We start from the raw sequence: 21,594 nt of genomic DNA on the forward strand, positions 1-21,594 counted from the left end.
TCTGTTCGAACACGGACAAAATGTGATTGAAGGTTGTAATTGTGTCTCAAAATGTTTGTGTTTCCAATTTTCAGAGAACCAGTCTGTGAGATTGAGACAATTATCTTGGAAACGTTAAAAGAACCGTTTGCAAGATCCCCTGTGTAAGATTAAACACTGAATGTCTGACACAGGAATTACAGAGTGCAGCAGAGTTTACCCACTCCCATTCTGAATGGGATCAGTGTCTGATAACTGCACCAAATGTACACATTACAGTCTGAGATCATCCCCAACTACAACCTCCAGACAATATCTCCCATAGGGAATGAGGGAACAGAGTTCATGTACAGTGTCTGGTGATAAAAGGGTTAATTCACCAGCCGGGGTTCCTGCTGCAAACTCCAATCCCTCTCAATATTGTTCAATATTCACGCTGCAGTAACCGGTTCCCAGATGCAGACATGGGACTTACTGAACTTGTCTGAGGCTCACAGAGAGCAGCGCCTGCAGTAGCTGTGAGCCGCCAGCAGGTGGTGGCATTGTGTCACTTTAATCACCAGATAGTGAAAGAGGTTTTGAGGAGAGGCTGGTGGAGCCTTTAATTCATTCACAGAGACAGAGAGGAAACTCTGACAAGATTGACCAATCTGCCCTCTGCTGGGTACTGTCAGAATCACACACACACTGTTCTCTCTCTGGAGAATGATCTCTGCTGCTCCATTTTGAAAGGAGGTTGAAGACTCTGTTGCTGAGAACACTGACAACACATTGCTGCTTAAACAATGGTTTGCAGCAATCTTTCCTTCAATGTGGAGACTAAAACTACAACAGTTTTCCAGCTGGGAAACCAGGTAAGCAGGGAAATCAGTGCCAGGCTGGAGGGGCTGATGGAATAGGGAGGGAGAGGGGCAGGAATGAAGGGTTTGGAAGGAGCTGTCGAAGATCTTCACAATTCAGGATTTCACTGTAACCGGTGGAGCAGCAATGTTTATAGATTGAAATGTTCACACTCGCACTGTCAGTCCCGGTCTGGATCCCTGCAGCGACTTCAGCTGTCTCTTCCCATTTGGACTGAACTGATTCATCTCCAGCCTGAAACAGATTAAAGATGAAACAGGAAATAAACAGATTGAACAACAGAGTAAATAACAGGAGACTGGAGTTAATGGGACAAATCTTCTGGTCTCTGGATCGCCAGAGGCCAGACACACATCCGAAGATGAGCATCGGGACCCTGTGGATGTCCTGACGCACTGATCTACCTGGGAATTGTCCCAGAGGTATTAACTACTATTGGGGAACTCCCCTGCTGCAGTTAGAGTCAGATACTTGGGACAGATCCACAAAGTTTACCTGGATAGTTACTCAGGTAATGTTAGACAGCTCACCACCTGGGCTAATACCTGAATAGCACACCCGAGTCCCCCAATCACTTCCCACTGATCCCCATACTCCACCTCCCACAATCTGACTAGACCCACTCATAGAGTCACAGAGGTTTACAGCATGGAAACAGGCCATTTGGCCCAACTTGTCCATGCCGCCCTTTTTTAAAAAACACCCGAAACTACAGTTCCACCCATATAGACTCAGTGGCTGAACCCTCGGATATATCCCCTCTCAGTACGGCCGTGATGCTTTCCCTAATCAAAAGTGCAACTCCCCCTCCTCTCTTACCTCCTGTTCTATCTTTCCAATAGCACCTGTACCCTGGAACATTGAGCTGCCAGTCCTGTCCCTCCCTTAGCCATGTTTCAGTAATTGCTATAATATCCCAGTCCCATGTACCCATCAATGCCCTGAGTTCATCTGCCTTGCCCGTCAGGCCTCTTGCATTGAAATAAATGCAGTTTAATCTGGACTTCCCTTGCTCTCTGTCTTGCTTCTGTCTGATCTGTCTGGTACTAGGATTACTGACACTGCCTTTACTAATTAATGTGCTCTCTTTAACTTCCGTGCTGTCCTCAAACTTCTCCTCTGTCTCCCTACTGCTTTGGATCCCACCCCCCTGCCAACCTCGTTTAAACGCTCCCGAGCTGCTCGAGCAAATCTCCCCGCCAGGATGTTAGTCCCCCTCCAGTTCAAATGTAATCCATCCTTCTTGAACAGATCAGCCCTTCCCCAGAAAAGATCCCAATGATCCAAAAATCTAAATCCCTGCCCCCTGCACCAGCTCTCAAGCCAGTCATTCATCTGCCTAATCCTCCTATTCCTACTCTCACTAGCACGTGGTACCGATAGTAGTCCTGAAATTACTACCTTCGAGGCCCTACACGTTAGCCTTCTGCCTAACTCTCTGCATTCACATTTCAGGACCTCATCCCTTTTCCTACCTATGTCGTTGGTACCAATATGTACAACGACCTCTGGCTGCTCACCCTCCCCCCTTCAGAATGTCCTGCAATCGCTCAGAGACGTCCTTGACCCTGGCACCAGGGAGGCAACACACCATCCTGGAGTCTCGATTGCGGCCACAGAAACGCCTGTCTGTGCCTCTAACTAGCGAGTCCCCGATTACTACTGCTCGCTTGCTCTTTGCCCGACCCTGTCCCACAGCAGAACCAGCTGTGGTGTCACAGGCCTGGCTGCTGCTGGTATCTCCCCCTGACAGGCTGTCACTCCCGTAAATCATCTCTCCCTCCCCTCCAGCCCGACTACCTCCCACTAGCCCTTGAACAAATCTGACTAAACCTCCCAACTTGGCCTCATCCGTCCCAATCTCTCCTGACCTGACATAGAAACATGGAAGATAGGAGCAGGAGGCGGCCATTTGGTCCTTTAAGCCGACTCCACCATCCATCACAATCATGGCTGATCGTCCAACTCAAAAGCCTAATCCTGCTTTCTCCCCATAACCTTTGATCCTGTTCGCCCCAAGTGCTATATGCAGCCGCCTCTTGAATACATTCTTGACTATCTCTCTGACTTAAACGGATTACTCAAGAAGCAACCCCAACCCATTACTCTCCAAAGCTATAAACCAATCCCAAACCCCGACCACGCAACCATATCTAACTAGACACCCAACAACATGACCAACTCCCAGCCACCATCCAAACTGCTGATTAACCCTCCAACCCAACACAACACAACTCGACCACCCTCCAGACACCCAGAACTAATCCTTGAACCTCTCCTCAGCTCCCTGACTAACCATTCATCCAGCGACACACCAACCCATTCACTCCCACAATCAACTAACACTTATGGAGCTCCCCGGGGTCACTGTGCTGTAAATAGGGTGTGTGCTCGCTCTACCGCGACTCCACTCTGCTCTGGTGGAGCTCCCCGGGGTCACTGTGCTGTAAATAAGGTGTGCTCGCTCTACTGCGACTCCACTCTGCTCTGGTGGAGCTCCCCGGGGTCACTGCTGTAAATATGGTGTGTGCTCTCTCTTCCTCGACTCTACTCCGCTATGATGGAGCTCCCCGGGGTCACTGTGCTGTAAATAGGGTGCGTGCTCTCTCTTCCCCAACTCTGCTCTGCTCTGATGGAGCTCCCCGGGGTCACTGTGCTGTAAATAGGGTGTGTGCTCTCTCTTCCCCGACTCTTGTCTGCTCTGATGGATCTCCCCGGGGTCACTGTGCTGTAAATAGGGTGTGTGCTCTCTCTTCCCCGACTCTGCTCTGATGGAGCTCCCCGGGGTCACTGTGCTGTAAATAGGGTGTGTGCTCTCTCTTCCCCGACTCTTGTCTGCTCTGATGGATCTCCCCGGGGTCACTGTGCTGTAAATAGGGTGTGTGCTCTCTCTTCCCCGACTCTACTCTGGTGGAGTTCCCCGGGGTCACTGTGCTGTAAATAGGGTGTGTGCTCTCTCTTCCCCAACTCTGCTCTGATGGATCTCCCCGGGGTCACTGTGCTGTAAATAGGGTGTGTGCTCTCTCTTCCCCGACTCTACTCTGGTGGAGTTCCCCGGGGTCACTGTGCTGTAAATAGGGTGTGTGCTCTCTCTTCCCCGACTCTTGTCTGCTCTGATGGAGTTCCCCGGGGTCACTGTGCTGTAAATAGGGTGTGTGCTCTCTCTTCCCCGACTCTTGTCTGCTCTGATGGAGTTCCCCGGGGTCACTGTGCTGTAAATAGGGTGTGTGCTCTCTCTTCCCCGACTCTTGTCTGCTCTGATGGAGCTCCCAGGGTCGCAGTGCCGAAGATCCTGGGAGAAATATGCAGCAGTTTCAGGTTGGGAGAATTTTTAAACATACCGACAATCTGCTTACCATTGCTGCTGCTTGGAAGATTCAGGCCCATTTATATTTTAAATCCATTTAAATTTTAATTGTTACACTAAAAATTAACACAAACACTCACCAGATCTCCTCCAGACTCCTGCAGGTCAGTATGAGGCGGAGGAGAGCAGGGACAGATTGATCTGTGAAGGAGTTTGATCCCAGGGACAGAATCCTCAGTGACTGTTTTGTACTGAGAGCGGAGGCGAGATCCTCAGCACAAGAATCTGTGAGAGTGTTCCTATACAGACTGGAGACCAGAGAGAGGAATAACAGGAATCAGGTTCAATCCCCAGTGTTTTAAATAATACTGTTAATAACAATAATAATGTATTGTATCAGACATTCCAAAAACACAACCTGCATTTCTGTAGAATGAGGAAATACTCAATGCTGAAAATGAAATATAAATAAACTGGAAATGCTCAGCAGGTTCGCTAAATACATGTGAAGAGAGAAACAGGGGTAAAGTTTGAGCTTCCATTGGAACTGGGAACGGGCAGTGAATTGACAGGTTTGAAGTGACAGCGGTGGGTGGCTGGGGAAGAAACAAAGAAAGGACAAACTGGAATTACAGGAGTGATTAAATGATAAAAGTGATGATGGGACAGGACCATAATCACAGGATCCCCGTGTCCTTACTCGGAGTGGCTCGGGAGGGACATGGGATGGTCAGTGGTTTGGGAATGCAGTTTGTGGTGAGGTTGAAGATAATGGCTGTGATTTTACCAGAAGCTCTGAAGTCCCAACATGGGGATTGGAAATGGGTGGTGTGTCCGTGTGGGCAGGATAGGCAGAGTTATGAAGGAGATATTGTCAGAGGGGGACAATTAACGGCTGGCAGGCAGGGGGAGCTGCCCACTGAGGCAGCCTGGGCACGGGGCAGTCCCGGTTCAGGCAATGCTGGCACCATCTCCAAAGGCAGCCAGCAGGACTTTCAAACAGCAGCTCTGGAGGGAGCAGCGAGGGAGCTCTGCTTACTGAATGAAGGACTGAAATGTCAGAAAGCAGAGCAAGGCTTGCGCCCCCCCCCCCTCCCCTCCCCTCCCTCCCTGGAGGGGCTCCTCCCGGCTGCTCGGGTTCAGAGGGAGGTCCTGTTCCCTCAGGATGGGAGGAGATTATCCCATCGGTACAAGCCAGTCTGGATGGAGATTGCTGGGAGGTGAGCAGGTTTCAGACACGTGGTTACAGAGTGGAAAAGGATCAATGTCCTGATGTGTTCTGCCACGGTGAGTGCAGCACAGCCTGATGTGTGAATAAGGATGAGGGGGAAATTGTGGAAAGAACATCTCCACCCAGACACCGGCAATGCAAAGGACTTGCAGAATGTCACTGGCTGTCCTGTCTGGAGACAATACACATCTCTGTAACCTGTGCTTAATGCTCCCTTCTCTCACATTATCTGTCTCTTTAAGACCTGGTTGGCTGTAGGGATTCGCATTCTAATCAGTATTCTGTAAGTTGATTTTGTGTCTCTGTGCCCTGTTTGAGAGCAGATTTCCACTCCATCTGACAAAGGAGCAGCGCTCCGAAAGCTAATGGTATTTGCTACCAAATAAACCTGTTGGACTTTAACCTGGTGTTGTTAAAACTCTTACAATGCAAAGGCAGCAGCATTGACTGTCAGAGACATGTCCGTTAGGCTGGCACCAGCATAGGCTCGAGCAGGGCTGACCAACATATTCACTGGGCAAACACACGTCAATGTTTTTCTCACTCAAGGGGCCGATGAGTAAATTTCAGAATGATAAAGTTTGGCACAGCAGAAATTTCAATTAAAAACTAAACTGAGATATGAAAAGAAACAACTTGCTGAGCACAATAATGAGTAATAAATAAAGATGTTTATTAGAGTTTAATCCTCATCAATCACAAATTGTTTCTCTCCCACATTTGCTGCAGATTGGCTCAAAAACCAATCAGCAGCAAACATGGGAAAGAAACGGGATGTGATTGGAGGAGCAGCTCCATGCAGATTCTTCCATTCAAACTGAACTGTGTGACTGAGATTCTGGAAACTCGCTCCGGGGGCCGCATTGAGGGGCTTCGAGGGTCACATTCACCCCTTGGTTCACACGTTGGACAACCCTGGGCTACTGCATGTGTTTGATGGGTGAGTAACAATTTATGTGTTTGGAAAGAGAGCAAATATCATCAGGGAACGAGTGAAGAAGAGTGGAGACATCCAGGTCTTGCCATCCTTACACCAATGGAAGATGAAGTGCTGGATCAGGAAGGCCTGGGGGCAGAGTGGGTAATTACTGCTGGTGAGATGGGTTGAGTGGGTGGCCTAATGAATGGGCACAGGAGAGCGTCTGGTGAGGACAAAACATAGAGCTTGTTTATCCATCACTGGTCACAGAGAGCAGTCTGAAGGACGTATTGGGATAGGAACAAAATAACTAGGAGCAGCAGAAGGTCATTCAGCCCCTCGAGCACACTCCATCACGGCTGATCTAATTATAGTCTCAACTCTTTTCCCCGTAACCCGTGATTCACTTCTCAATCCAAAATCATTCTTAACTCAGCCTTGAATATATTCAATGACTCTGCCGCCACGAGTCTCCAGGGAAGAGAATTCCACTGACCAGCCACCATCTAAAAAATAAATTTCTCCTCATCTCAGTCTTAAGGGACTGACAATTACATTTTAAAATCTGTCCCCTTGTTCTGGTCTCTCTTACAAGAAGAAACAGCCTCTCAGCAACCACCCTGTCTCATCCCCTCAATGCGATCACCGTTTAATCTTCTGAACTTTCATAGATATTGCTCCAATCTGCTCAAATTTCCCTCGTAAAATAAACCTCTCCATCCCAGGAATCAGCCGAGTGAACTTTCTCTGAACTGGTTCCAATACAATTCTATCCTTTTGTAAGTAAAGAGCTCAACACTGTACACATCACTCCAGTTGTGGAGCCTCCCTGAGCCTCTCCACATCCCCTTGAAACATCTTTGCATCCTCCTCACAATTCAGATTTTCACCTCGTTTTCCATTATTCGCAAATTTGGAAATATTATATTTGATCCCCACATCCATATCATTGATGTAGATTCTGAATAGCTGAGACCCAAACACTGATCCCTGCCGTACTCCACTAGTTAGAGGCTGTCAACCCAAAAGTAACCCATTTATTCCAACTCCTTGTTTCTGTCCACTAACCAGTTCTCAGTCCATGCTGGTATATTCCTCCCAATCCCACGTGCTCCAATTTTATTTAATAACCTCTTGTGTGTGAATCATGCAACTATAGAATCCCTAGTGTAGGAATCGTCATTCGGCCCATCGAGACACACTGACAGAGTAACTTACCAAGGTCCGCTCCCCATAAACTCACTAATTTACTGGGGCTAATCCACCTAACCTACATATCTTGGGACACGAAGGGCAATTTTACCATGGCCAATCCATCTACCATGCATATCTTTGGAGTGTGGGAGGAAACCGGAGCACCCAGAGGAAACACACGCAGACACGGGGAGAATGTGGGAACTCCACACAGTCACCCAAGGCTGGAATTGAACCCGGGCCCCTGGCTGTGATGCAACAATGTTAACCACCGTGTCACCGTGCCAGCCTTTCATAAATCCATGTTGGCCCTGTCTAATCCTGCCATTAATTTTGAAGTGTTCTGTTATCACTTCCTTTATTACAGATTACTATAGGATTTCCATACCATCAATGTCAGACTAATAGATCTGCAGTTGCCCGGGTTCCCGTAACCCACATATTTACGCCGCTAATCCACCTAACCTACACATCTTGGACACTAACGGGCAATTTAGCACGGCCAATCCACCCAACCTACACAGTTTGTTTGGACTATGGGAGGAAACAGGAGCAGCCGAAGGAAACCCACACAGACACGGGGAGAACGTGAAAACTCCACACACAGTCGCCCAAGGCTGGAATGAATCCGGGTCCCTGACGCTGTGAGGCAGCAGTGCCAACCCCGGTGCCACATCTTCACTTAATCTAATACACTCCTTGAATTAGCAACGGCTGGAACACTTCTGCTGCTCTTCTCCAAATGAAAGGAATCTATTTTTGTTGGAAACGCCACACATTTGCACATCACCATGTCTAAAACAGCTTGTTGTGTGATTGGCACTGGAACGTGCTTCTCCAGGAAATTGCTTGAATCCATTCTGTGAACTAATCTTCTATTCAACTTTTGACAATTTGATTCTTGCAAAAGACCTAATTCAGAAGCGAATTATACAGGAAATGGAAGAACCCATCAGAACATTGACCTACAGAGGGATCTGTGTGTACAAGTGCACAGATCCCTGAAAGTGCCAACACAGGTGGATGAGGTGGTCAAGAAGGCAGACAGCAAGCTCGTCTTCATCGACCGCAGCATCAAGTATAAAAGTTACAAAGAACAAAACAGCACAGGAACAGGCCCTTCGGCCCTCCAAGCCCGCGCCGCTCCCTGGTCCAAACTAGACCACTCTTTTGTATCCCTCCATTCCCACTCCGTTCATGTGGCTATCTCGATAAGTCTTAAACGTTCCCAGTGTGTCCGCCTCCACCACCTTGCCTGGCAGCGCATTCCAGGCCCCCACCACCCTCTGTGTAAAATATGTCCTTCTGATATCAGTGTTAAACCTCCCCCCCCTCACCTTGAACCTATGACCCCTCGTGAACGTCACCACCGACCTGGGAAAAAGCTTCCCACCGTTCACCCTATCAATGCCTTTCATAATTTTATTCACCTCTATTGGGTCATCCCTCATCCTCCGTCTTTCCAGTGAGGACAACCCCAGTTTCCCCAATCTCTCCTCATAACTAAGCCCTTCCATACCAGGCAGCATCCTGGTAAACCTCCTCTGTACTCTCTCTAAAGCCTCCACGTCCTTCTGGTAGTGCGGCGACCAGAACTGGACGCAGTACTCCAAATGCGGCCGAACCAACGTTCTATACATCTGCAACATCAGACCCCAACTTTTATACTCTATGCCCCGTCCTATAAAGGCAAGCATGCCATATGCCTTCTTCACTACCTTCTCCACCTGAGACGTCACCTTGAAGGATCTGTGGACTTGCACACCCAGGTCCCTCTGCGTATCTACACCCTTTATGGTTCTGCCATTTATCGTATAGCTCCCTCCTACGTTAGTTCTACCAAAATGCATCACTTCGCATTTATCAGGATTGAACTCCGTCTGCCATTTCTTTGCCCAAATTTCCAGCCTATCTATATCCTTCTGTAGCCTCTGACAATGTTCCTCACTATCTGCAAGTCCAGCCATTTTCGTGTCGTCCGCAAACTTACTGATCACCCCAGTTACACCTTCTTCCAGATCGTTTCTATAAATCACAAACAGCAGAGGTCCCAATACAGAGCCCTGCGGAACACCACTAGTCACAGGCATCCAGCCGGAAAAAGACCCTTCCACTACCACCCTCTGTCTTCTGTGACCAAGCCAGTTCGCCACCCATCGAGCCACCTCCCCCTTTATCCCATGAGATCCAAGTTGGCAAGTGATGTAACGGCCGTATGAAACTTTCATAAGGCCACATTTGTAATATTGCTTGCAGTTCTGTTCGCCACACTATCAGATGGATGTGGATGCTTTGGAGAGAGTGCAAAGAAGGTTTACCAGAATGTTGCCTGATCAAGGAGGGTTAAGGTATGAGGAGAGGTTGGATAATCACGGATTGTTTTCACGACAAGAAGGGAGATTGAGAGGTGACCTGACAGAGGATACACAATTATGAGAGGCATCGACATGGTGGATAGTCAGAGACTGTTTCCTCGTCTGGAATGGTCAACTACAAGAGGGCACAGGATGAAGGTGAGAGGGGAAAAGTTTGGGGAGATGTGTAGGATAAGTTTTCACACAGAGGGTGGTGGGTGCCTGGAATGCACTGCCAATGGAGGTGGTGGAAGCAGCACGTTCCCAATGTTCAAGGTGTATCTTAATAGACACATGAACAAGAGACGAACAGAGGAACAGAAACCTCGTATGGGCACTAAGTACTGGGTCTGAATAAGGATTAGGAGTCAGGCTTGGTGGGCCGAAAGGCCTGTTACTGTGTTGTTTGCTTCTTTGTTCTTCTTTGTATCTGAAGGCTAAAATCACCCGTGATTATTGCAGCATGTTTTTACACGACCCCATTACTTTTCCTGTATACTTTGTCAGAGATTCTGAATATTGTTAGGGGCGATTAAATGATTCCCACAAGTGACCTTCTAACTTTGCTAATTCTTTATCTCCACCCAAGCTGATTCTGCATCTGGATCATTGGAACTAAGTTCACCTCTCGCTGCTGTACTGACATCTGTTACTAACAGTGAGACTCCACCACCATGTTCTGTCCTCCATTTACTGTCATCCACTCACTCTCCCCCTTTTCACTAATCAATGGATGCTGTGTCCGGGGAGAGCTGTGCACATCTGAGGAGGAGGAGAGGACCTCAGAGGGTGAACCATAACATTATTCCCCCACTCCCTCAACATAAGGATCTGTGGGACTGACATCCCATTGCTCAGGGATCAGAGAGAGAAGCAACAGGAGTCAGAGGAAAAGCAGTTTTCCTGATTCATAACTGACGCCAATAGTAATGGGCAGTGTTTTTTATACAAATACCAGCGGTGAAATTATATTGTTGAATATTCAGTTATTATAAACACAATCTCACACAGTCTGCTACTTACCGCAGTTCCTGTATTTTACAGTCCGGATTCCTCAGAGCCACAGACAGCAGTTTCACTCCTGAATCTCCCAGGTTATTGGAACCCAGATCCAGATCTATCAGTGAGCGGTTTGTACTGAGAGCAGAGGCCAGGTCCTCGGCACAAGAATCGGTGAGATCGTTACCATAGAGACTGGAGATCAGAGAGAAAAAAATAACAGGAATCAGGGTAAATCCACAGTGTTTTTAAGAATAAGATGATTAACAATAATAATGTACAGCACGGGACATTCAAGAAACACAACTTCAGTTCATACAGGAGGCAAAATTCGATTGATGCTGTAAATCTGAAAAATGAATAAATATGTTGGAGACTCTCATCAGGTCAGGCAATATCTGTGAAAATAGAAACAGATTTAGTTTCAGTTCAATTAGCTAAAATTAGAAATTGGAAATAGCAGTGAATTAAATAGTTTTAAGTGACAGGGAGCTGGGGATGGGCGGGTGACAAGGAAAGAACAAAATGGAAGTGCCGGAGTGATTAAATGACAAAAAGGATGATGGTGAAAGGGAAGAGCACAGGATTCCCATGTCCTTACCCTGAGTCACAGGGAGGGACATGGGATGGCAAGTGGCTCAGGAATGGAGTGTGTGGTGGGGTTGAAGATGATGAGAGAGAAACCTTTCTCACACTGCCAGTGGTTCGGGTCTGGAACTCACAGCCGGGAAGTGTGGTGGAGGTCGGCTGCATCGAGGCAGTCAAAAAGGAATTAGATGATTATTTGAATATAAAGAATGAGCGGGGATACGAGAAAAACGCTGGAGAATGACTCAAATTCCTAATGCTAATTTGGTGAGCTGGTACAGACACGATGGGCCAAATGGCCTCATTGTGCACCGTAAGAATTCTGTGAAGATATTGGTTGGAAATGTATCGATATTTCAACTGGAAGTTGGTGATGTTGCCGTGTGGACAATGTTAGCAGCCACAGTCCTCAATAAAATGTTAATACTGATAGGCAAAGGGATCTGGGTGTACAGGTCCACAGATCACTGAAAGTGGCAATGCAGGTGGAGAAGGTAGTCAAGAAGGCATACGGCATGCTTGCCTTCATCGGCCGGGGCATTGAGTTTAAAAATTGGCAAGTCAAGTTGCAGCTTTATAGAACCTTCGTTCGGCCGCACTTGGAATATAGTGTTCAATTCTGGTCGCCACAGTACCAGAAGGATGTGGAGGCTTTGGAGAGGGATACAGAAAAGATTGACCAGGATGTTGCCTGGTCTGGAGGGCATTAGCTATGAGGAGAGGTTGGAGAAACTTGTTTTGTTCTCACTGGAGCGACGGAGATTGAGGGGAGACCTGATATAGGTCGACAAGATTATGAGAAGCATGGACAGAGTGGATAGTCGGAAGCTTTTTCACAGGGTTGAAGAGTCAATTACTAGGGGGCACAGGTTTAAGGTGCGAGGGGCAAGGTTTAAAGGAGATGTACGAGGCAGATTCTTTACACAGAGTAGTGGGCGCCTGGAACTCGTTGCTGGGGGAGGTCGTAGAAGCAGATATGGTGGTGACATTTAAGGGGCGTCTTGACAAGTACATGAATAGGATGGGAGTAGAGGGATATGGTCCCCGGAAGGGTAGGGGGTATTAGTTCAGTCAGGCAGCATGGTGGGTGCAGTCTTGGAGGGCCGAAGGGCCTGTTCCTGTGCTGTAATTTTCTTTGTTCTTTGTGTTTCTCTCCAATGGAGAGAGACAATTTGTTACATGTAGCTTCAGGGATACAATTTAATAAACGTGCGGCAATGGGAGGAGATGGGATTCCATGAACCCACAGCCGGTAAGAGGACCAAACCCTCAGATTTAGCATCATTCTACATCACACTCTAAACACCAAACCAAATGAACGAACCAACTCCACATAAAACCAAACAGGCACATTAATATCTGACAGGTTCGGGAAATCCGTGCACTCAGGCAGCACAGGCAGAATCACAGAATTGTTACAGAGCAGGCGGAGGCCATTCGGCCCATTGTGTCTGCACTGACTCTCCGAATGAACAACTCACTAAGTGTCATCCCCCCACCTTCCCCCACAACCCTGTGCATTCCAGAGCTTAACCACTGTCTGCAGGGGAAGGCCCCATTCAGGCAGAGCTGGCACCAGATTTAAAGGCAGCCAGCAGCACTTTTAAAGGCTCTGAAGGGAGCAGTGAGGGAGCCCTGGTTAATGAACAAAGGGCTGAAATGGCAGAAGGCAGATTAAACCCAATTCGCTGACGCTACCCTGGAAATTCTCAAGGCTATATCGGTTTGGAGGGAGGTTCTGTTCCATCAGGAGTGGAGGAGGAGACCTGTTACATCAACCCAAGCAAGTCTGGATAGACACTGCCGAGGGCCAGAGCAGGCAGCACGTGGCTGCAGTGAGGCAAAGGATCAATAACCTGATATGTTCTGACAAGGTGAGCGTTAAACTTACAGGCTGATATGTGAATAAGGATGAAAGAGCAATGGTGGAAAGAACATCTCCACCCAGACACTGGCAATGTCCAGACAGCAGCATCAATCTTCAGGAACATGTCAGCCTCTCTGTGAAGGGTTCCGGTCAGTCAGAGATGACTGCTGCACTGCCGACACTGAGTGACCATCCTGGTGGTCCCATGATGGGCAGCCTGGCAGCACCATAGGCTTGTGTGTGTCTTTGATGGGTGAGTAACAATGGAAATTTATGTGCTTGTAGAAGAGGGCACAGAGCGTCAGAGAAGGAGCCAAGAGTGACAGTGTCTGGATTGTGTCATCCTTATGCCAATGGAAGATGCAGTGCTGGAGCTGGGAGACCTGGAGGCTGGGTGGGCAATGGCTGATGGTGAGATGGGTTGTGGACCCAGAGAGAGTGAGTGAGTGAATGGATGGGCACAGGAGAGGCTCTGCTGCTGACTCAATAACTTGGTGCTTGTGTGTTCATCATTGGTCACATGGAGCTCTGGGTTAGGAACAGTCAGAAGTTTAACAACACCAGGTTAAAGTCCAACAGGTTTATTTGGTAGCAAATGCCACTAGCTTTCAGAGCGCTGCTCCTTCGTCAGGTGGAGTGGAGAAATGCTCACAAACAGGGCATACAGAGACATAAACTCAATTTACAGAATAATGATTGGAATGCAGTCTTTACAGATAATCAAGTCTTAAAGGTACAAACAGTGTGAGTGGAGGGAGCATTAAGCACAGGTTAAAGAGATGTGTATTGTCTCCAGACAGGACAGCCAGTGAGATTCTGCAAGTCCAGACAAGCTGTGGGCCATTCGGCCCATCAATCCTTCACTAACAACAATCCCGCCCAGGCCCTATAACAGTAACCCTACATATTAACTCTGCAAATCCCCCTGACATCAAGTGTCAATTTACCATCGCCGCTCAAACTAGCGTGCACATCTTTGGCATGTGGGAGGAAACTGGAGTAACTGAAGGAAACCTGCGCAGACACGGAGAGTACATGCAAACTCCACACAATCTGTCACCCAAGGCCGGAATTGACACGCGTCTCTGGCGCTCTGAGTCAGCAGTGCTAACAGCTCTACCACCCTGCCGACCATGATCAGCCGTGGTTCGTCCCAATTGCAGTGAGTATCGGACGAATAATTTCTATATTTTTTCATAAGATAAGCCTGGCATGCCATGAAAGACTCAAGCCAACATTTTCTCAAATGTTTATAAAATACGTTCATAAGGTGACCAAAACGATATAGGTTACTTCAGCTGTGCTGTGACCACAAACCTATCAGATTTGTGACTGGCGACCTTTGCTCCCAGGCGAATTGTCCCTCATTGCCTTTTCTGTTGATTTGTCAAAGCTGTCGGATCTTATAATATGAAGTCATGAGATTGGATCAGGTTGGGGATTCTGAGAGTCAGCACACCCGAAGGTAGAAATTCAATACAGTTTGCAGTTGCCAATGACTGGACCTCAGAGGGTGAACCATAACATTATTCCCCCACTCCCTCAACATAAGGATCTGTGGGACTGACATCCCATTGCTCAGAGATCAGAGAGAGAAGCAACAGGAGTCAGAGGAAAAGCAGTTTCCCTGATTCATAACTGACGCCAATAGTAATGGGCAGAGTTTTTTATACAAATACCAGTGGTGAAATTATATTGTTGAATATTCAGTTATTATAAACACAATCTCACACAGTCTGCTACTTACACCAGTTTCTGTATTTTACATTCCGGATTCCTCAGAGCCACAGACAGCTGTTTCACTCCGGAATCTCCCAGTTTATTGTGACTCAGATTCAGATCTATCAGTGAGCGGTTTGTACTGAGAGCAGAGGCCAGGTCCTCGGCACAAGAATCTGTGAGAGCGTTACTGTAGAGACTGGAGATCAGAGAGAAAAATAACAGGAATCAGGGTAAATCCACAGTGTTTTTAAGAATAAGATCATTAACAAAAATAATGTACAGCGCGGGACATTCAATGAGTATTCTAACTGAGTGCAGTTAGACAGAGACACCAGGAGATGGAGACAGTGAGGGGGGTAACTGCGTGCAGTTAGACAGAGACACCAGGAGATGGAGACAGTGAGTATTCTAACTGAGTGCAGTTAGACAGAGACACCAGGAGATGGAGACAGTGAGTATTCTAACTGAGTGCCGTTAGATAGGGACACCAGGAGATGGAGACAGTGAGGGGGGTAACTGAGTGCAGTTAGACAGAGACACCAGGAGATGGAGACAGTGAGGGGGTAACTGAGTGCAGTTAGACAGAGACACCAGGAGATGGAGACAGTGAGTATTCTAACTGAGTGCAGTTAGACAGGGACACCAGGAGATGGAGACAGTGAGGGGGGTAACTGAGTTCAGTTAGACAGAGACACCAGGAGATGGAGACAGTGAGGGGGGTAACTGAGTGCAGTTTGACAGAGACACCAGGAGATGGAGACAGTGAGTATTCTAACTGGGGCTCAGGAATGGAGTGTGTGGTGGGGTTGAAGATGATGCGACAGAAACCTTTCTCACACTGCCAGTGGTTCAGGTCTGGAACTCACAGCCGGGAAGTGTGGTGGAGGTCGGCTGCATCGAAGCAGTCAAAAAGGAATTAGATGATTTTTTGAAGATCGGCAATGAGCTACGAGAATGGATACGACAAAAAGGCTGGAGAATGACACGAATTTCGAATGTCAATTTGGTGAGCTAGTGCAGACACGATGGGCCAAATGGCCTCATTGTGCTCCGTAAGAATTCTGTGGAGACAGTGGTTGAAAATGTTATCGATATTTCAACTGGAAGTTGGTGATGTTGCCGTGTGGACAGTGTTAGTAGCCACAGTCCTCAATGAAATCTCTCCAATAGAAAGAGACACAATTTGGTACATGTCGCTTCAGGGATACAACTTAGTAAACGTGGGGATATGGGAAGAGTTGGGACTCCATTAACCCCACAGCCAGTACGGGGACCAAATCATTCTACATCACGCTGGAGACACCGAACCAACTGAACTAACCAACTCCACACAGAGCCAGAACGGGCACAGTAAATGTCTGACAGGTTCGGGAAATCCGTCCACTCAGGCAGCACAGGCAGAATCACAGTATTGTTAGAGAGCAGAAGGAGGCCACTCGGCCCATCGTGTCTGCACTGAGTCTTCGAATGAGCAATTCACTAAGTGGCATTCCCCCACCTTCCCCCAAATCCCTGTGCATTCCAGAGCTTAACCACTGGCTGCAGGGGACAGCACAATTCTGGCAATGCTGGCACCAGATTTAAAGGCAGCCAGCAGCGCTTTTAGAGGCTCTGAAGGGAGCAGTGAGGGAGCCCTGGTTAATGAACAAAGGGCTGAAATGGCAGAAGGCAGATTAAACCCAATTCGCTGACACTTCCCTGGAAATTCTCAAGGCTATTTCGGTTTGGAGGAAGGTTCTGTTCCCTCAGGACTGGAGAAGGAGACCTGTCACATCAACCCAAGCAAGTCTGGATAGACACTGCCAAGGGTCTGAGCAGTGGCTGCAATGAGGCAAAAGATGAATAATCTGATATGTTCTGACAAGGTGAGCGTTAAGCCTACAGGCTGATATGTGAATAAGGATGAAAGAGAAACTGTGGAAAGAACATCTCCACCCAGACACTGGCAATGTCCAGACAGCAGCATCAATCTTCAGGAACATGTCAGCCTCTCTGTGAAGGGTTACATGGAACATAGGACATAGAACAGTACAGCACAGTACAGATCCTTTGGCCCACGATGTTGTGCCGAGCTTTGTCCAAAACCAAGATCAAGCTATCCCACTCCCTATCATTCTAGTGTGCTCCATCTGCCTATCCAATAACCGCTTGAAAGTTCCTAAAGTGTCCGACTTCACTATGACAGCAGGCAGTCCATTCCACACCCCAACCGCTCTCTGAGTAAAGAGTCAGTCAGAGATGACTGCTGCACTGCCGACACTGAGTGACCATCCTGGTGGTCCCATGATGGGCAGTCTAAATTAGCGTCAGATTTGTGTGTGTCTTTGACGCTGTGTGCCCTCTTCTACAAGAACATAAATTTCAATTGTTACTCACCCATCAGAGAAGGAGCCAAGAGTGACAGTGTCTGGATTGTGTCATCCTTATCCCAATGGAAGATGCAGTGCTGGAGCTGGGAGACCTGGAGGCTGGGTGGGCAATCGCTGATGGTGAGATGGGTTGTGGATCCAGAGAGAGTGAGTGAGTGAATGGATGGGCACAGGAGAGACTCTGCTGCTGAGTCCATAACTTGGAGCTTGTGTGTCTTCCATTGGTCACATGGAGCTCTGGGTTAGGAACAGTCTGCAGGACATGTTGGAATGTGCATTACCCTCTAACATTCTTCACTCTCTCACAAATCAACAGCTGCGGTGAGCAGGAGACAGGCGTGTAGCTCTGAAGATGGGGAGGGGTCAGAGGATGGATTGTCACATTATACTCTATAACGTCCGCCAGAGCAGATAATGTCTCTCACGATTAGCAAAGGGGTTACAATCTGGCAGCACAGGAGAGCACACACACGACAGCTAATGGAGGCAGCAATAGCTGAGTTCACTCACACTCTCGAGAGGACAGGTCATTGTCAGCTTCAGGAAGATGAAATGTGACTGGAGTCTTTAACAATGCAGCAGATCCTGGAGCTGCAGCGTAGGATACTTTAACATTTGGTGGAGTTTCCAAAGGCTGTGTGTATCCATACACAAAGGATGGAGGAGTTAATCCAGGCCAGCAGTGTTACCATGTCTCAGGTCTGAGCACAAATAGCATCCTCCACAGAGAGATTGGTGACCTTCATGGAGAGTCACATCCAGCCTATCACCCACAGGAAATACACATGAACCTGCATGTTCTCACCACCTCCATGAGCTCTGTGGAACACGGGCTGTGGGAGGGGTGGGAAAATGTGCCTGGAGTAACTGTCAGGACCTCCCCAGCTGAGCAGGGAGGGTCCAGTTTGCCCTGAATGGATAGAGGAGCGGCTGCCTGCAGCATTTAGGAGCTCCTCTCAGGATGCCTCTGGTGTGGGCAGTGGGTCCCCTTCTGCTCCGACTGTGACACAAGCACCTCACGAAGCTATGATGACAGAGACAACTCCAGCATCTGTGCAGAGGACCCGCAGTTGGCCGGATCCTTCCAGGACTCAGGAGATCCGAGGACAAAGGCCACGGTCATCGAAATTCCCAGAGGAGAGGAGAGAGGTAAGATGCTGCCTGCAGCTCAGCGGAAAGTGCGGGGATGGCGGTGGTTGTCATGGTGGGGTTGCTTCCTTGGGTTTCACAGGATTATACTTTGTTATTACTGGTCACTTTGTTATGTCTGTATTTTGAGTAAATTCAGAGATGGAGCACCACTAAAAAAATGCTTCACCATATTACTGGGTCTTTAATAGTTCACTGGGAATGTGAGATGGGAAATACAGCACTGAATCAGGTCAATACAATTCCAATACCTTTGTTTCATGTCGTGACGGCTCCAGGGAAATTATAAAACATTCACAGAAACAGCAACAGTGCTGGAGATGGTGAAGATTTATTACACTGAATGGCTGTGTGAGTTAAGGTTCTTGGAAAACATGTCTGCATTACTGAATCTCCATCCTCCCTGACACATATCCCATGTCCCTGGCCTGTGGTCCATGGGGTTCCTCATCATGAAGCATCTGGTCAACATTGTATTGCATCACACTTTGTTCACAGCTTCTCTACTCTAGATCCAGGTTGTGTGGAACACAGCACAACACCAGGACATTTGAGACCCTCGCTGAGTATATTAAATAGTTCCACCAGATCTATCTTTAGAATTCCTCTGGCCTGTGCAATGGTCACACTATTTGTCCTGTCACAGCTGTTTTTTCTCTCTTCCGTGACTGTGTTTGGGTTACACACAGGCACAATTACCCATCCCTACAGTGGGTAGCGCTTGTCTTTATTAATTCTTTCAAGGGATGATGGTATCACTGGCAATGCCAACACTTGCAGCCCATCCCCAATTGCTTTTGAGAAGGAGGTGGTGAGCCATCTTCTTAAATTCTGCAGAGCATCTGGTACAAAACCGCTAGGAAGGGACATCCGGGATTACGATCCCGCATCAGTGATGGAAAAGTAATATATTCCAAGTCAGAATGGTGTGTGGTTTGGAAAGAATTCTGAAGCTGGTTGGTGTCCCATCCTTCTGATATCCTTGGCCATCTCGGTGATGGATAGTGCCTGTTTGGATGATGCTGGCTCAGGAACCTTGGTGAGCTGCTACATTCCACCTTGTATGTGGTAAAATACTGCCACTGTGCGTCAGTGGTAGAGACAGCCAATGTTTAGTTTGGTGAATGGCCAGCTGATCCAGTGGGCTCCTTTTCCATGGATGAGCTTCTTCAGTGTTTTTGAAGTTGCAGTCAATCCAGCAAGATGAACGGATTCCATCACACTGCTGACTTGTGCCTTGGAGATGGTGGGAAAAATTTGGGAGACAGGAGGCGAGTTCCTCATCTCCGAATTCCCAGACTGTGATCTACCCTTGGAGCCATAGTGTTTACAGTTCAGTGTCTGTTCAATGGTCCCAGTGCACCCCCACCACTCAGGATGTTGATGGTCGAGGATTCAGCGATGGTGCTGCCATTCAATGTAAAGGGAATTATGGTTAGATTCCCGTCTGTTGGAGATGGTCCTTGCCTGGCATTTGTGCAGTGAAACATTACTTGCCATTTATCAGGTTAAGCCTGAAAGTTCTTCAGAGCTTAAGACGCTAGCTCTGTCGAAGAGTCATCCAGATTCGAAGGGTTAGCTGTTCTCTCTCCACAGAAGCTGTCAGACATGCTGAGCCTTTTCAGCATTTTCTGTTTTGTTCAGGTCTTGCTGTTTATGGACATGGACTGCTTCAGTCTCTGAGGAATTGTGAACAGTACTGAGCATTGTGCAATCATTAGTGAGCATCCTCACTTCTGACATTATAATGGAAGGAAGGACATTGATAAAGCAATTGAAGGTGGTTGGGATTTGGACATCACCCTCAGGAACTCCTGCAGTGATGTTCATGAGGCACTGGAAGGATGACACTTTTCTGACGTTCAAGAGCAGACTGATGGAGCAGCAATTCATCAGATTGGATTTGCCCTGTTTTTTTCCACATTGTCCGGTAGATCCAGTGTTGTAGCTGTACTGGAACAGCTTGGCCAGGGGAATGGCTAGTTATGGAGCACAATTCTTCAGTACCATTGCTGGGGTACAGCCAGGCTGACAGGGTTTGCAGTATGCAGTGCCTTCAGTCATTTCTTTACCTCACATGCAGTGAATCCAATGGTCATCTGTCATGTTGGGGACCTCAGGAGGAGGCCGAGATTAATCATTCTACTCAGCACTTCTGGCTGAAGATGGCACTGATGCTCTGGGTTCCCTCATCAGTAATGATGGAATTCTTGTAGCATGTTTATAGAATCATAGAATTCCCACAGTGTAGAAGGAGGCCCTTTGGCCCATCGAGTCCTCACCAATTCTTTGAAAGAATATCATATCCAGGCCCTATCTCTGTAACTCCACATATATGGCCCACTAATCCCCGTAACCTACACACCCTGAGATACCAAGGGACAACTTAGCATAGCCAATCAACCGAACCTGCACATCTTTGGACTGTGGGAGAAAATTGGAGCACCCAGAGGAAACCCACACAGACACGGGGAGAACGTGCAAACTCTACACATCAAGTCACCCAAGGCTGGAATTGAACCCTGGTCCCTGGCGCTGTGAGGCAGCAGTGCTGACCACTGTGCCACCTTGTTGCCTAATGTAACCGGCATGTCCAACATTTTGTGGCATGTCTAACACTATTTATGACTGGATATGGCAAGACAGCAGATCTCTGATCTTATCCATTGGTTTTGGTGTGATTGAGCTCGGTCTATCATATGCTGCGTCCGCTCTGTGGTCTGGTGGCTGTGTGCTGAAGCTTCACATCTCATCTTTAGATAAACCCAAGTCTCATTTGGTAGTACATGTAAAGAAAATTAGTCGTAGTAACACAGTACTGGTTGCTGGGGAAAGCCACTGTCAGCTTCCGATAAATGAAAAAGTAGAGATCACCTCTCCTGCCTATTTCCTGTCACTCAGATAACTTCATATCCAGGCTGCCTTTGTCTCTTTTATTTCATGGTCTCCAACTTTGCTCCCAAGCTCAGTATGTGTCTACTCATAGCGGATCGTGTTTTTAACAACAAAAATACTGACAGCAATGGTATATTTTGTATCATTATTTGTGTTCTTA

At 47.7% G+C, this 21,594-nt stretch overlaps 1 protein-coding gene across 1 annotated transcript in view; it reads right to left on the minus strand.

Moving 5' to 3' along the window:
• Positions 1 to 452: 452 nt before the first annotated feature.
• LOC144485243 (NACHT, LRR and PYD domains-containing protein 3-like) overlaps positions 453 to 21,594 on the minus strand; it is a 259,102-nt gene continuing 237,960 nt past the window's right edge. Inside the window, exons 3-4 of the mRNA XM_078203459.1 lie at positions 4,288 to 4,455; positions 453 to 1,074 (exon numbers count right to left, since the gene is read on the minus strand). Of these exons, the coding sequence (XP_078059585.1) occupies positions 987 to 1,074; positions 4,288 to 4,455 (256 nt within the window). The 3' untranslated portion in view covers positions 453 to 986. The remainder of the gene's footprint in view (positions 1,075 to 4,287; positions 4,456 to 21,594) is intronic.

Source organism: Mustelus asterias, unplaced genomic scaffold (genome assembly GCF_964213995.1).
Source record: "Mustelus asterias unplaced genomic scaffold, sMusAst1.hap1.1 HAP1_SCAFFOLD_176, whole genome shotgun sequence".
NCBI lineage: Eukaryota > Metazoa > Chordata > Chondrichthyes > Carcharhiniformes > Triakidae > Mustelus > Mustelus asterias.